Source organism: Sturnira hondurensis, unplaced genomic scaffold (genome assembly GCF_014824575.4).
Source record: "Sturnira hondurensis isolate 20B ecotype Veracruz unplaced genomic scaffold, ASM1482457v3 Scaffold0024152, whole genome shotgun sequence".
NCBI lineage: Eukaryota > Metazoa > Chordata > Mammalia > Chiroptera > Phyllostomidae > Sturnira > Sturnira hondurensis.
The window spans coordinates 8,616,635-8,633,269 of NW_028096783.1; the positions used below are offsets into that span (position 1 = coordinate 8,616,635).

A 16,635-nucleotide genomic window follows, 5' to 3' on the forward strand; every position below is an offset into this window, starting at 1 on the left:
GGGAGAGACCTCAGAAGCATTCCTCATAACAAGTTGAAAAATGAGAGTTCATTTTTCTTCTTGATCATATTTCTTCATCATAAGAAAGTCTTACAAAATTAAATGCGTAATGTCCTATAGAATGCTACTATACATGCTTTAAAAATGTAATGATTTGCCAGAGGAGAATTTGGGTCAAGATGACAGAGAGATACGCATGTGGAGAACTTTGCCCTTTGCTCAAATAAAAGTAAACGATAGCCCTGGCTGGTGTAGCTCAGTGGATTGAGCGCAGGTCTGCGAACCGGAGGATCACAGTTTGATTCCCAGTCAGGGCACATGCATGGGTTGCAGGCCAGTTCCCTGCAGGCCAGTTCCCAGCAGGGGACACACTAGAGGCAACCATACGTTGATGTTTCTCTCCCTCTCTAAAGATAAATAAAATCTTTTAAAAAAAAAGGTAAACGATAGAAAAAATATAACTTGGTATGAGTGGTAGTCAAGTTTGTGGCTAACTGTGAATTATGAAAATACATATCTCTGTTCCTTTTCATGCCTGATTTTTAAGTTATGGTAGTTCAGCAGAGGTGGCACCGGTAGCTAAAGCTTGGTGAAGCGGTGGTTCCTGTCCTTGTCCAGAATTCTACATTTCTAAACTGCTCATTCAGAAGTAGCCCTGAAGTATTGCAAATCCTCTTAATTTTAATTCTCCATTTAAAATGATTTAGCTACCCAACAGGACCTGGTAGTGTAAAGAAGAATAAATGGGAACGTGGGGAAGCTCATAGATTTGCTAAGGAGGAGATTGGACGTGATCATAATTTTTTGCTTTCTCTTCTTTTTCTAGGCCCTTCTTCAGATGGTTTTCACATTCTCCATCCCACCCTTTCGCAGGCGCTAGCTGTGCTTTCTCATAGTCCTGTGACCCTGGAGTGTGTGGTGAGCGGAGTCCCCACTTCGCAAGTGCACTGGCTGAAGGACGGTCAGGATGCCGTGGCGGGAAGCAATTGGAAGAGGTTGTACTCTCACCTTACTACGGATAGCATTGACCCCGCGGATGCTGGGAATTATTCCTGTATGGTGGGAAGCACGTCTGGAGACATGAAACACGTGACTTACATGGTTAGCGTGCTCGGTAAGATGTTGCTCAGTAAGTGTTTTCAAGTGGTCTGACTGATGTTTGAGTGGGAGGTCTGTTTGTGAGCTCAGGGAGATGAGGACTGTGAAGAAGCAGCCGTACCAGCAGGCAGAACGAGCTTTGCGTCCCTCACGGACCGCTGAACCCGGCAGTGGTTCTGGGTGCCACGGAACAGCTCACTGTTCTTGGGAGCCTCACCCCAGCCTGGTCACGTGGTACGGAGCTTGTTTTTCATGAGGACCTGGAGGGAGGAAACTGGAACTCCATAGGATGGAAGGCTCTGGGCTGTGGTCAGGCGTGGTCTCCAGCCGTAGTGACCAGGGCAGAGTCCTGACCAGAAAATGTCATCTCACAAAGACATCTGTTTCATTTCATTTTCCCTTCGGGAAAGCTGTCACTATATCTGACTCGTAAAATTTGCATTATTTTTTCACCCGCATTTCTGTATCTGCTTTTTATGCTATTCCTTTCTTCCGGCTGCCTATCTCACTCTCATATGTTGTTGTGGAAAACGTTTTTCCTCATCCAAACAGGCTTTCATGGAAACCAGCAAGTATGGGTAGTAAGGTTTTTGTAAATCTACACATGTTTAATTGCAACAATGGCCTGATGTAGGTTATACTGGAATCAGTGTAAGCGTTTGGCAATGGGCTTTAGCGTGTAACGATCATTAGGACTGGAGTAATATGAATAACTGTTTAATTTGGGCATATGTTGCAATGTAAATAAATAATTTACTTTGTCTAGGTAAAAAGCCCACTTTTGGGGTATAACAGAAGTGTTTTTGCCCAGTGCCCACCTGACCTCAAAGCTGAATTGACTGTAAAAGAACTTAACTTTTGAGTAAGGTTTTCTTCTGTCTTGGCTCTTGTTTAGTGTAAAATCCAGGGAAACTATTACTTTGTTTCAAACAAATCACCTGAAACCAATGCTAAGAAAAACCCCGAGTTAGAAACTCTGTGTGTGTATTTGTGTGTGTTAAGGGAATTAAGTGGGCGGAGAGTTCTATGAAAAGGGGTTATAACATATTAGTAACATGTGGTTTGTCATATTAAAGGAAAGTTAAAATACACTTCTAATTTTTTTTCTTGACCACAGCAGATGGGAGAATGCGAGTAAACAATACACTTTGGTTTTAACTCGTTATTGGTAGATAGAGAAGATTTTATATGACTCGAGTGGCAATTTGTGGTTTGTTTTCAGAACAGGCTTCCATTTCTAAAGGACTGCAGGACCAGACAGTGTCTCTGGGAGCAACCGTGCAGTTCATGTGTGAGGTTCATGGGAACCCGCCCCCCAACCGCACCTGGCTTCATAACGCACAGCCTGTCCGCCCTTCCCCACGGCATCTCACCACAGAAAGCAGATTGAAGATCAGTGATGTCACCGTGGAAGACTCTGGCCTGTATCAGTGTGTAGCAGATAATGGAATTGGATTCACGCAGTCTACTGGGAGGCTTGAAATTGAAAAAGGTAGTCTTTAGATCATGTGATTAACGGTAGGAAATTTTGCTTTACAGATAGGCTTTAGTTGTGGTTAAAATGTAGCTGAAGGGGCCCTGGCTGGTGTAGCTCAGTGGATTGAGCATGGGCCTGTGAACCAAGGGATCGCAGTTCAATTCCCGGTCAGGGTACATGCCTGGGTTGCAGGCCAGTTCCCAGCAAGGGATGTACAAGAGGCCACCGTACATTGATATTTCCCTTTCTCATTCCTTTCCCCTCTAAAGATAAATAAATAAAGGGTTTTTAAAAATGTAGCTGAAGGGAATGATTCTGTTACCATAACAGAACAGTCTTCATGTTCCCTGGTCCTTTCTAGATGCAGAAACAGCCTTATTTAATTAAGCTTATTTAAAAAATTTTAAAAACATTTTTCAATATACTGTATATTAAAAAGGTAGTATGGTAAAAGTTTCTCATTTCATGAAGAAACAGCCTTAAACAGCGTCACCTGGTACGAGTTGAGGGCTGACAAGGAGGGGCTGGGATGCTGCAGTCATCACTGTCACAACTATGTCACTCCTTGCACGTGACATCACCAACAGTGCATTTCAGGGAATGATCGTGTTCCCCACACTGTCCTGCATGTAAAACACTTACGTGGAAACACATGTGTGAAAGATGTTTCTGACTGCGACTTCTGCCCAAATCAGGAACATTTGCACACGAGGGCGAAATTATTTTGCATCGTAGACACCATAATGTTCTTAACTCTTTGTATGTGAATGCCTTCTTAACAGACGGTGGACTCGAGCCAGTTATAGTTACAGCACCGGCGAGTACCCAGGTGGTGGACGGAGACTTCCTGACTTTGTCCTGCAATGCCACTGGAGTGCCGGTTCCTGTCATCCGTTGGTACCACAGGCACGGTTTGATCACCAGCCATCCGTCTCAAGTCCTTAGATCTAAATCCAGAAAATCACACTCGCCAAGACCTGGGGGCTTTGACCTGGAGCCTGTCTACTTCATTGTGTCCCGAGCTGGCTCAAGCTCTCTGTCCATCCAGGCCGTCACCCAGGAGCATGCTGGGAAGTACACCTGCGAAGCTGCAAATGAGCATGGCACCGCACAGTCTGAGGCTGTGCTCACAGTGGGTGAGTTGCCATTAGTTTTTTTCCCCAGGTAAATAGTTCTCTGTGATCACAGGGGATGAAGTGCTTTACAGTATTATTTTGATGAATCCAGCAATCTCTAAAGATGTATTTTTTTCCCTTGGTCTCCATTTCTGATGTGTTTGCTGAGATTGTAGTTGTCCTACAGGAGCTCATGGTTGGGAAGCCCAAGGTAGGACGTGTGGGGAGGCACTAACTTTCCCGTCCCCTCCAGGTTCTTCTGGCTGGCCTGATAATCAAATAGACATGAGACAGGAGAAAATAACCACATTTAATACGTACCTGTGTGGGAACCCCTCGCACATGAGCGAGTCAGAGACCACGAGTGCAGGAGAGGTTCAGAGATAGAAGGGAACGTGGGTATATAAAGCATCCTGAGCTGGGGATGAGGTGAGATGCCTGGGGGGCTTCAGAGAGTCACTGCAGGATGAGAAGAGCAGACCTTTAGTATTAGATTGGCTAAAGAATCTGTTATGTTTTTTCCATAAAATAACAGACGTGATTGAGCCTGGGCCTGCGAACCAAAAGGCTGCCTGTTCAATTCCCAGTCTAGGGCACATGCCTGGGTTGCAGGCCAGGTCCCCAGTAAGGGAGCATGTGAGAGGCAACCACACATTGATGTTTCTCTCCCTCTCTTTCTCTCTCCCTCCCCCTCTCTAAAATTAAATAAATAAAATCTTTTAAAATTTTTCAAAAGACACATATTTTATTTTCACCAATAACTTTATTGATTTAGATGTTTCGAGTATGTTGGCTTTCTCCTGCTGTTGGCTTCTAGTGGGTCGAGGCCAGGGTGCTGCTAACCGTCTTCCAGTGCACAACAGCCCCACAGCAAAGGGTTGTTTGGCCAGAATGTCAGTAGTGCCAAGAAGCTTCGCAAACCACTTGTGACATGTCCGATAAGTCAGAGCACCTTCTCCATACACTGCACGGATCTGTTGTTGTTGTTACATTTCAGTTGCACTTTTACCTGTCTTGAAATAATAAGGCACAGTACACTGAAAATATTGTGTATCTTTTTCCATCTTCAATATTAAAATGGCTGCACAAAACTTCACCAATTTTGGTAAGTTTTTTTTAAATGCACACTGACGTGATAGCTGTCACAGTACAATCCAACAAGATTGTTTCAAGTGAAGTTAAAAACCACTAAGCACTACTACAGCCATCATATAGAAAAACATAAGGACCTTTTTGGCCAACCCAGTACACAGAAGTGTGCCCCGCCCTCTGGGCTGGTCAGAAGGAGTTATCTCTGGTGGTCTCTTTGGGCAAGGCCTCTAATTCAAGTTCTTCTAGGAAGTTAAGGTCAGGGGTAGCCGTTTCTCTTGAGCCTGCAGCTGAAGCTGCCTTGAGCTCCCAACAGTCCTCGGAGGCATGTCTTCCGGTGACTCATCCTGGACGCCCACAGACCGCCCTTTGGGTTGAACGCTTGGGTTTTCAAAGCTATGGAAGTGTTGCTGCAGACGTCTTTAAGGCGAGCCAGCCCTCAGTGGGCACAGCGTCCGCAGTCTGAAGGGCTGGCTTTCAGAAAGAGTGTGGCATCGCAGCACTGAGAGATGGCACCAGTGTGTGTCTCCCTGTCCTGCTCGGGCGTTTTTCTAAAGGGGTGCAGACAGTAATTCTTTATATTTTATGCACCGTTTTGGTGATGATGACTTAAAGATGTTATATGGTTTTTGAAGTACCAGTAATAGAATATCGATATTACCAGAATCAATTCAAACTTGATGAAATTCAGATTCAAACTGCACATCAGTGGGACTTAGAGAAGCTTTCCCAGCAAGTAGTTGCTGGAGTGGAGATTGTCACCGGACTGTCACGTGAGAGTAAAAGTGTCACAGAGCGGTGCTGCCCTTCCACTCAGCAACGGAGGTTCCTGCTCTGGGCCTCTGCCTCCAAGGGCTTTGTGGGGCCCTTTCTGCCTGAGTCCTCTGGTCCCACAGGTCCGAGGGGTCACGGGGCTGTGCTTACCCAGTGACCGGTGCCCACATTCCTCCTCCTGTACCCCAGGACCAGGGCTTCAGAGCCCCCTGCTTTAGTTAGTTCACAGCCTGACCCACTCAGGCCTTCTCCCTGGTCCAGCCTGCAGCGTGTGGGCCACACCACTGGTGCACAGGCACCCTCAATCCAAGGAGGGGCCACAGCGCTCTGTCGTTGCAGAGGGGCGACAGGGAAGTGGGCAGAGGGTGGGTGTGCATGCTGCTCTTTCCGTTTCCATGCACACAAGGACCCTAGCGATGGACAAGGCTGAAGGGAGGCAGAGAGGGAAGGACTGGGCACTCCATTTACACGCCTGTGCTACTTACTCCATGAATGCCAGGGCTGGGTGTGACATGGAGTCGGAGCCCACAGGCTGTGTTTAGATGCGGCTCTGCCACTCAGGGGCTTCGTGTACCAGGGCGGGCCACTAAACACACCTGTGCTTGTTGTCTCCTCTTCGAAACAGGTGCAGTGGAGGGGCCCCACTCCTGGGGCTGATGGGAGAACTCGAGGAGTTCATACATGTAAAGTGCTTAGAGTGGCGTCTAGCAACAGAAACCCTTCAATAAATACTAAGTACTAGGTTAAATTATAATTATCCATGTGGCGATGAAGGGAGAAATAGTTACTGATTTTAGAAACCTTAAGAATCCTCAAAAAAGGTGGTTGAGTATTGTGTAAGTTTATACATATGTATGAATATGCATGCGTATGTGTGTATATATCTGTTCTGCTAAGCAGAGGTAAGAGCGGCTCTACACAAAATCGTTCGCTAAGACAGGTGTGATGCAGGCGCTGTTTGGGTAGCACATCGCGGAAGGGATTCTTTCGTGTGAATGGAGGGTAGAGGGAGCTGTAGAGGTAGGTCATGGTCATAGCTGAGGCAGCCAGATGTTTTGTCCAGTTGCCTCACTTTAACTATGACCTGAGGCCCCTGGAAGACATGTGAACTATCTTGTTTAGATTGGATCCTCTTGGGCCTTCCAAGTCTGCCCCTCAGGGTTCTGCATCTTGGTGAATATCATGTTTCTGGATAGTATCCCATCGCCCACACCCTACCTAACCTAGAAACTGAGGCATGTGGCTTTAAACTCTTGTACAGCCAGATGCCGCTTCCAGGGGTAACCTGCCCAGAGGACCTGCGACTACGGTAGAGAAGAGGGTCCTTCTCCACTACCCTGAGCGCAGCCGGTGAGCTGCACCTGCTCGAGTGCGTCCTTGGCCCGGCAGGCGCCAGCGCCCACCCTTGACCTCAGCCCACATTCTGACTCACTAGGTAAACAGGGCTGTTCCAGGAGCAATGTTTTGAAGTCTCAGTGAACCTAATTCGTTTTCCTATATTATTTTTCCACCAGCTTCTTATCTTCTTTGATGGAAGAGGCATCTGGGACAACTTTTCTTTCTTTTGAACAAACAGAGAGCTGACCTGATACTGTTAGCCCTGTGTTTTGTTGGGTTTTGACTGAACTGCAGTAGTTCTCCCCAAAACACACCCTCCTTTTACCAGAAATCTGACTTCATTGGGGAAAAGAAACACTAGCGTCGCTTCCTGTGCTCCCTTCCTCCCTGAAAGGAGTCGGAAAAGGAGACGTTTTGTCAGCACTGATAGTGCTTTAGAGAACCCAGGCTGTCTGTCCTGAAGTCTGACCCTGGTGACAAACGCCTGCCCTCACGGACTGCTCCCTGCTGTCCCACAGCGGCACTGCTGGCGTTCTGCGAGCCGTAGCCACCTCACCGCCAGAACCCTAATTTCTTGCTGTGACGTGGGAGTGCTGTTACTCTCTAAGAATGCTGTTTTGAGGATTCAGTGAGACTACATGTTTATTAATATCTAACACAATGCCTGGTGCATAGGCACCCAGTAATTTTTGATGTACACAACCTATTAGGTGTTTCAGTGCAGATAAATTATTTTTACCTTCCTCTGTGTATTCCGCATGCTTCTAGTAGTAAGTATCGAGGCCGTCTGCATTTTCTCTTTAGATTGGCAGTGTTTTTTAACCTCCTTCAGTTTTCTCCAGGTGCAGGGCTTGTTTGGAAATAAGTGAACTCCTTTTTCTCTGCCAGTTTCGTCTCACCTCTCCCCTCTTCTTGAGTGGAGATTGATTGGTCTCCGTGTGTATGATGGGCACGTTAGTTATCTGTCGCCGAGTAACCGCCCCCAAAGACTAAAGATGCAGAACAGCAGCTGCTTTATTCTCCCTTCCAGTCCCGTGGGTCATCCAGGTGCAGCCGGGCGCTCTGCTGGCCTTACTTGGGGTCTCTCACGCCATTGTAATCAGATGGCACCAGGGCTGGGACGTTCAAAGCGGCTCCACTCCCGTGTGCAGCACCTTTGCAAGGACCAAAGCCATCCCGACTGCCCTCGCTGTCTCTCTGCATGTAGTGGGTCTCTCCACAGGGGTGCCTGGGACGTCTGTATGAGGCAGCACAAAGCCAGAAGTGCCAGGTCTTCTTCATGCTGTGCCTGGGAGGGCGCAGCCTCACCTCTCCCTTCCGCTGGTTGAGGCCAGTCACAGGGCCAGCCCACCTTCAGCATCGGGGTGCGGGGGACACTGCCCAGGGGAGTGCATAATGAGAGGTGTCCCTGGAGACCTGCGACACGGTAGGCCGGCCATAGCTTACCACCTGACCCCTTCCTTGTTCCCACGGGATTGCAGCTCCTTGTGTTTCATATACCAACAGAGTTCAAGCACCATGTTCTCCACTTAACATCTTCAGAAGCTGAGCTAGCAAGTAGTTGTAACAGGTGGGAATGCTAGTGTAGAGCAAGGAAGAAATAGTATCCTTTAAACCACTAAACTGCTGTATCACGTAATTGATTTTGTACACAGTTAATTTGCTCCTTCTTGAATAGGAGGCAGTCGCTGGAGGCAGGAAGTTTCCGTGAATTATACACAGAAATGTTAGCAGCTTTAATGTCTAGGGCTCGAATTGTATCAGTGAGGGCAGGCAGTTAGACCTCTGTATGGAAGACACTGAAATAATGCATTTCTCAAGCCGTCTCCTCTCTCTCTCCCCCCGCCCCGTCCCCCTCCCTCTGCAGTTCCTTCTGAAACAAATACAAAACCAGGAATAGTCTCGCCTTCTGATGCCACTCAGAATGCTAAAAGAGGTGGTTCAGCACCTGAATTACGGAGCTCACTTCCAGTGCAGGAACCTTCCAGGGCAGTGGGACCACCGTCAGAGAAAAACGCTAGTGGTGCCTCAGTCCCCGATGCCCCCATCATTCTGAGCCCCCCACAGACCCCCACACCAGACACGTACAGCCTGGTCTGGAGGGCGGGGAAGGATGGTGGGTTGCCCATCAACGCCTATTTTGTGAAGTATCGAAAGGTAATGTCTTCTTACTTAGTACTTCTTACTTCTTACTTATTTTCCTCACGCCCTCCCCGTGTGCACCACATACTTACTCCGTTTTCCTTTGCGGGAGTGGCAGGAAAGAGAGCAAGGTGTCCGGGAGAGTGAGTTTGGGAGAAATGTCCCAGCTGGATTTGCCAGCTTAGAAAAGTATTAAGAATGAAATATAAACAGCGTTCCCCCAAGTTGGGATTCTAAGAACCTGGTAACTTCTCCACATTTTTTAATCAGACATTTTATTTAATCCCTTGGGTATAAAACTGTATAAACCACTTCAAAAAAGTCAGTCGCCCCTCTGCCATAGGAGTATACAGTTTATTTACCAAATAAAGCATTTTCTTACTGAAAACAACTTTTTGAACAAGTCCTCTGGTATGATTTCTGACAGTTCTTTGCATTTCAAGTTGTCTTCTCAATTGTATTAGAATCTTACATTGTTTGGTTCTTTATTACGGTGAACTTTGGTCCCCATGGCCAATTTTTCAGATGTTTTCCCTCCAGAGGTGCGTATTAAAGCAAACTGTGAAACTCTCCCCTGTTTGATAAGACTAGCGGGCAAATGAAACAGAAAGAGATGTACTAATTGAAAAATAATTTTCTTTGTTCAAGACATTTGGGTATCCATTACTTGATAATAATAGTTGTAATATCTGGAAAAATCAACATCATAAGATTTGAAAGTTTGTTTATCGTTTCTAACCTGATTTTAGATGAAGGAAGTTTCTCTGGCGTTCTTAGCCGCATGAAAACTTCCATATAATGTGGTCTCGGGGTTCCGTGAACAGAGACACAATGGATTGGATCTCTTTTAAATCCAGTTCATGCAACACACATTGAACAGTGGCAAGGAGTGAAGCAAGAGTGGTAGAAATCTATAGTACATAGCTTTATAATCCATATACGCACAAACATACGTATTCTGGTTTATTATATACCTTATAGACTGTCACTAATACACATTGTTATATACTTCGTGTATTCTCCCATTTGCCCAGTGAGGAAGGAGTGTTGTTTCCATTACAAGCAAAGGGGACAAACTCGGGGAGACCAAAGGACTTGCCGGAGGCCCTAAGTTAGTGGTGAGGAGCAGAGCCGGGAGTCTCCGCAGGGAGAATTCCTGAGTCCTTGCTGCAGGCCTCTTTCTGTTTCTGAGTATGAAGAAATATTGCACCTCATATTTCAAATGGTACATCACTTCCCAAAATTCAGCTGGATCTGAATGACTTCTAGTTTTTATCAGATTTGAATGGGAGTGTTTTCTGCCTCCCGTCTCCTTTTCCCCAATGGCCGGTTTTCCCTCGAGCAGCTGGACGACGGTGTTGGCGTGGCGGGGAGCTGGCACACCGTGCGAGTCCCAGGAAGTGAAAACGAGCTCCGTCTGACGGAGCTGGAGCCGTCCAGCCTCTACGAAGTGTTGATGGTGGCGAGAAGCGCAGCGGGTGAGGGGCAGCCTGCCATGCTCACCTTCCGAACTAGCAAAGGTGAGTGAGTGTCATCTTTCTTAAGAGGGAGTGAGCCGGCTGTCTTCATGCCACGCCATTACTAAGTATCCTTTTGGGGAGTAGAGATTCTTATGTATAAATTCATTAGATAAGCCTATTACGGTGCCTTTTGGGGCCACATTGGGTGGTTGTATTTTTCCATTTCACCCAATATTCCACAAATGTTTTTGAGAGCTTATGGTGGATAAGGCCTTAGGGTAGGTGACGCAGGGAGAACAAAGATGAGCAAAACAATCCATCCTTCTGGAGCGTTTACTTTGCTAAGAAAGTTGAGACCTGTGCGTGAGTACCAACTACAAAGCAGAATTTCAGTTCAGCTAATGTTTACTGAATGGCTTCCATGTGCCTGCCTGGCAATAGACAAAACAGGCAAAACTTGTTCTCATGGAGCTTACCTTCTAGTTGGGAGAGATGCATGCCTAAGTTATAAGTATGTGAGAAGGTGGTGAATGTTAATGAGAAAAATGAATTAGGGGGTGGATATAGGAAGTGGGTGGCGTAGCAGGGGTCATCGCTTAGGGAGGTAGCTGGAGAAGTCAACGGAGGTAGCCGTCGACAGCAGAGCAGAACATTAAGGTGACGACGTGGAAAGCCACGTGGCCATCTCGGGGAGGGCATCCCAGCAGCAAGACTAGCAAGTGCAAAGGCCCTGGGGTGGGCTGTGCTTGGTGTGCCCTTGGGACACTGAGGGGGCCACCGTGATGGGAGCAAAGTAAGTGAGGAGAACACTCAGGTAGGTGACAGAGTGGCCCTCGTCACCTCGTCAGAAACAGGGCACCTTGTCAGAAATGGGGCAGGAATTTGAGCAGAGTTGTAGCACCACCTGCGGTGTGTTCCAGCAGACACTTTGGGCTGCAGGGCAAGGAGGAGGCGAGGGCCTAGGCAGGGGCCGGGAGTGGTAAGCGCTAGGAAAGAGTGACAGAGAAAGTGCCAGCGGTGCTCAGAGACAGGACAGTCTCTCTGTGGGGAGGCCTGATGGAGGAGGCCCTCGTAGCTTGCCCGTAGGTGGTCAAGAAGAAGACTTCAGTGAGCAGGGACGGGGATTGGGCGGAGGAGTGATTCCTCTTGGCCCAGTGAGAACAGGCAGTGTGAGGGTTGAGAAGACATTACCAACTGGCTTTTGAAAAAGACCCTTTCCTCTAGTTTCTGCAACTGGCCAGAAGAATAATGACTATTTATTTGAAACGTATTTTGAGTTAGTTTTTATCACTCTTAATTATTTATAGAGGCTGACCTATAATTACCAAATCATCATGTATTTCAGCTTTAAAATAACCACCCAGTTTCACTGTTTGCCTCTTGAAATTTTAAAACTTAACACAACAGTTTTCCTGTGAAGAAACTAACCAGAAGCCCCGTAATAATGAATTTTATGTTTTAGAATTAAGAAGTATGTCCAGTGGAAAGAAAAATGGACAAGTAGTTTAAAAACTTCTCCCCTAGTCACTTGACTTTTTCATGTGTTGATTTTTCTATGTGTAAATTAAAGTTAGCCTGTGAAGAAAGACACATTTTACTTTTCCCTTTAAGGTACTGGAAAAAGACAAGTAGTTTTTAAAGTCAGTGCCTCAGAGTAGCTAAGTATTTGCCCTGTAGGTCTTCAGTTTGGACACTGTAACAGCTAAGTTCGTTTATCTACCTCTACCTGCCAGTTGAATTTCACGGGAGCATTTCTTACTTCGCAAGTACATAGAGGCGTATGTGACAGTGTGTTTTTTAAAACTTTCCAGAGAAAACGGCCTCATCGAAGAGTGCCCAGGCATCCTCTCCCCCTGCGGGCGTCCCTCGGCGCCCGGTGGTCTCAGAGGCAGCGGAGCACTTTGGGGCGGTCCTGACTGACCCGTCGAGGCACAGTGGAGGTGAGGGGGGCCTTCACGTGCTCCTTCTGTTTGTCTGTCTATGTTGCCACCTGGTTCAGATTCTCTGGGGATCCGAGTGGGACCAGGTGTTGGTTTATCGTTCAGATTCTGTTCTGCCTGTAGCTCCTCTAGGTCCTATTTCCACCCTTTTCTTCAATGTCCTGTCATATTCAAATCCTGGCAACCCCTTGTCATGCTTGGTATTTAAGATAGTACACTCGGATGAAAAACACCTGGTGATAAGTGGTTATAACTCACAAAAAGGATGTTGCTGTCTCCTCTCTAGCAAGGAGACCAAATTTGTATTTTGAATTCTGTAAGCCTGCCTTTTTTCTGATGACTTATTAAAATATATGGTAGTACCTACAGTAAGATTTAGAGGGTTTTTTTTAATCGAATGATTATAGGTCACACTCAGTTTTATTGCTCTCGCTTGCCAATCTTATGGTTTTTAAATACTGTTGCAGTAAAATCTCTGGAAGATGTCTTTTTAGTGTATAAATTTCACAGTTATCAATTCTACAGTTACAGTGGCAGACCCTGTCTGTCCTAAATGCTGGAGCAACAGAGATAAAATAAATTTCGCCTATGAGAAGTTTACAGCTGATACCGGCAACTGAACCAGTAGCCATGTCGTGGATAATGTGGACAAAGGAACCCCTGACAGTGATGTGGACTCATTGTGTCTGAGATTCTGCACTTGGTGTTCTGAGCTCACAAGAGAACTGTCGGAATCACCCATTTGGTAGAGAGGAGGCCACGTGTTGGTGAGAGAGCCCCCCTGGGCCGAGCCTCAAAGACTGTGTAGCTGATGGAGAGACAGAAAGAGAGGTTCTAGGCAAAGGCAGCTCTTTGTGCAAAGAGACGTGTGAATGGCGTGTGAATGACATGTCCCATTTCATTCAGAGATTAGAGGTAGGAGATTGCATTAGTGTGACTGGTTGCTGTGTGGAATGATGGTAGAGTGGGGGAGATGGGCGGGTGCCTTGTGTCATGTACTTAAAAACGTAATCTTTCCCTGAAAGCTGGAAAGAACTCTGAAGTATTTTAAAGAGGGAGACAGGAGGAACGGCCAACAATGAGGCTGGAGAAGGAATGAGGACAGTGACAGTGTGAATGGAGATCCTTCCGTGTCCAACGAGGACACAGAGGAGGATGGCAGATTGAGGCGGTCCGGTCCACACTGAATGAGGGGGAGAGATGCGGTGCTTGGGCTCGGGCAGCGAGGGCCCGTTCGCCGAGAGAGGCCGTGAGAGTTTCCAGGTGAAGATGACGGAGGCAGCGGTGGAAATCGTGAGTCTGGCGTTGTCCAGCAGAGATAACCGTGAGAAGTGATTTACTAATCACCATGACAAGCTCATGGAGAAGGCGGCGTTCTCTGTTTCACCAAGTCGGAAACTGAGACTCAGCACGGTCACCGCCGCCTGTCTGAAAGCATCCAGAACCTGGAAGGCCTGCGCTTCAAATGCAGGCTGCCCGTGCCAGTTCTTTTAGATATTGAAGATATTCTTGTTTGTGGAGATTTTTTTCACCTAATAACTTTTTTCCTATTCAAACTGCAGTGTTCTTTAATGAGTTTTAACCCCATATAAATCAGCATAAGGAAGTTGTGTGGTGAACATAGTATTTTAAAAGACATTTACTAACACCGTTCTATTCGTTCTGTTTCCATTGCTTTCTGACTTGAAGGACTACAGTAAGTACCTCTGAACGCTGCCTGCTTTGAATATATTCCTCCTTTTATCATTAAGCAATTCATGTCTAAATGCCACACTTTTCTCCATACAAGTAACATAGGCAGCGTAATTTTGTTCTGTATTTGTGTCTGGGTTGGAGAGGTGTTGAGACAGAGGGTGCTGCTTCACAAGCGTGGCACGGGCTAGACAGAGACAGGGCCACCTGGTGACTCCACCCAAGAAATGTCACCAGGGCCCCAGGGGGTCCTTCCTGTTCCAGCTCCAGAAACCTGATTCTCAGCGCACCAAAGGAGAGCCCGTTGTTACAAAGTTCACAGTTGAGGGGCAGTGTACTAACTTGTGATGTGACTGTCACATAGACCAGGTTGTTCCTAACAGCATCCTTTTCTCATAAGAACGAGGTGGGAAGCCAGTTAGGAGCACAGAGTCGCTTGGTCAGCAGGAAGAGTTAGGCACCTGGCCCCAGTGGCTGGCCTTTCCATGGGCCGCAGCCCCAGACCACCTGATCCGTGGGTCAGGCCATCCCCTCCCCTCCCTGTGGCAGCTCAAACTGGAAACTGCTGGACATGGGCCTTTGACCCCCTTTTCCTACACGTTCATGTGGATGACCCTGTGGGTCGTCTGTTAGCAGTTTTCTCTGACTATGAGTCCTGTCTTCCCACTTTTGTCCTGAGCAGCGTTCTCTCCATTATTGTCAGTATTGATCCCATGGGTCGGGTCTGACCTGTTTACTGCCTGCAGTCTGTGTTCCGGAGTAGCAGTCCCGCAGGCTTGAGGGACAGTAACAACTAATATCATAATCTGTAGATTGTTTGGTGAAGGTGTTCTGTACAGCTTGGATGGCTGAACAAAATATTTACGTAAGATAACACATAATTTTGAAAATTTACTGTAAATTATAACCACAATCAGACTTGAAGCACCCAATAATAATTACTTAGACACAGTTTCAGCCACAAATCCAAAGTAGCGTGGTCACAATGATCATACTCATTAACATTCAGTTTTTCAGAGACAGTCATCAAGTTTGTAGGTTATTTTTCCTTTTCTTTCTTGTATTTCCTGTCTTTGTCTATTTCATGGCCTTTTAACAGAGGACAGGAAGATACATTATTAACTCTGGCAAAGTTTGAAGAACTTTCAATTAAATGATGTTGGGCACTTGTCCCTTTGGTTTGAGTTTTCTTGTCTTTGACACTGTGGGTTATTGAAGTGAATGTTTCCACTTTCAGTTCCGGAGGCCCCTGATCGGCCTACCATCTCCACTGCATCTGAGACGTCCGTCTACGTCACTTGGATCCCTCGGGCCAATGGGGGTTCTCCAATCACTGCCTTCAAGGTGGAGTATAAACGGATGGGGACGAGTGATTGGCTCGTGGCAGCTGAAGATATCTCTCCCTCCAGACTCTCCGTGGAAGTTCGAACTTTAGAACCAGGTAGTGATATTGAAACATTTTCTTTTTTAAATCATCAGTGCTGACTTTTGCTGCATATTTTCAATAACTGTATAGTTTTACTTGTTAAAATAATGCAAACTTATTGCATAAAACTTTGAAAATAAAATATGAAGAGGAGAGCAAGTCACCTGAAACCCACCTATCCAAATATAATCATTGTTTATATTTGGGTATGTGTCTTTTTTTCTTTTTAATATAAACTAGGATCATGCCATAAACATTGCTTGATCAGTTTTCCCCATATTATATCATATATGCATCACTCACTATCATTAAATATTCTTTAAAAACTCAACTTTTAATAACTGTGTATCTGCCAAATAAGTATATCATAATTCACTTAACCCATTTTTTATTTCTGGGTTTCAGATGATTTCTAACTGCAGATGAGTAGAAGCAGTGTTGTGGGTGGCATCTTTGCAGTTGTGTATGCGATTTGATATGAATAAGTATTTTAAGAGGAGAGTTGCTATCTGGTGACAGTTGTGTGATCTGCTGATGCGTCTCAGCCTAGGTACACTTGGTACCTAGTAGGTACCAAGTACTAGGTACACTTGGTGCTTATTCTCATGGAAGTGAGGCAGCACCGAACACCCTACCCTCTAAGTCTTGCTCCAGCAGAGCAGTGCTCCCCACCCCCAGTATCTTGAGGCTTTGTGGAAAAATTAAACTGCAAAAGACAAACACATTTTATCCGTCTACATCTCATGACCACTTTTGTTTATGGACCTTTACATATACTTCAGTAGCAAACACCTGTGTTTGTCTAAACAGGCAACATAAGAACCTACAGACATGATGTAGGTGTAGTTGGGAGAAGGCAGCAGGGTTTTTTAAAAAGTAAATTTTTTTTAAATACAGTTAATATACAATATGGTATTAATTTAAGGGGTAACACCCAGTGAGTAGATATTTATCTCACGAAATGATCGTCCTAATAAGCCTACGACCCGCCTGACACCACACGTCGTTACCATGACATTATTGACCGTGTTCCATGTGCTGCACGTCACATCCCCATGACTGTTCTGTGACTACCCATCTCTGC

The 16,635-nt window shown here is 46.1% G+C and overlaps 1 protein-coding gene across 4 annotated transcripts in view; it reads left to right on the top strand.

Annotated features, from left to right (window-relative positions):
- The window catches only part of CDON (cell adhesion associated, oncogene regulated), a 92,330-nt gene that overhangs the window by 42,268 nt on the left and 33,427 nt on the right, over nucleotides 1-16,635 (top strand). For 3 of the 4 annotated variants that reach the window (XM_037038294.1, XM_037038295.1, XM_037038296.1), the window contains 7 exons: nucleotides 827-1,114; nucleotides 2,321-2,590; nucleotides 3,355-3,711; nucleotides 8,759-9,048; nucleotides 10,379-10,553; nucleotides 12,305-12,433; nucleotides 15,363-15,566. In XM_037038294.1, the coding sequence (XP_036894189.1) occupies nucleotides 827-1,114; nucleotides 2,321-2,590; nucleotides 3,355-3,711; nucleotides 8,759-9,048; nucleotides 10,379-10,553; nucleotides 12,305-12,433; nucleotides 15,363-15,566 (1,713 nt within the window). The remainder of the gene's footprint in view (nucleotides 1-826; nucleotides 1,115-2,320; nucleotides 2,591-3,354; nucleotides 3,712-8,758; nucleotides 9,049-10,378; nucleotides 10,554-12,304; nucleotides 12,434-15,362; nucleotides 15,567-16,635) is intronic. The other variant, XM_037038297.1, reaches the window with a different exon arrangement.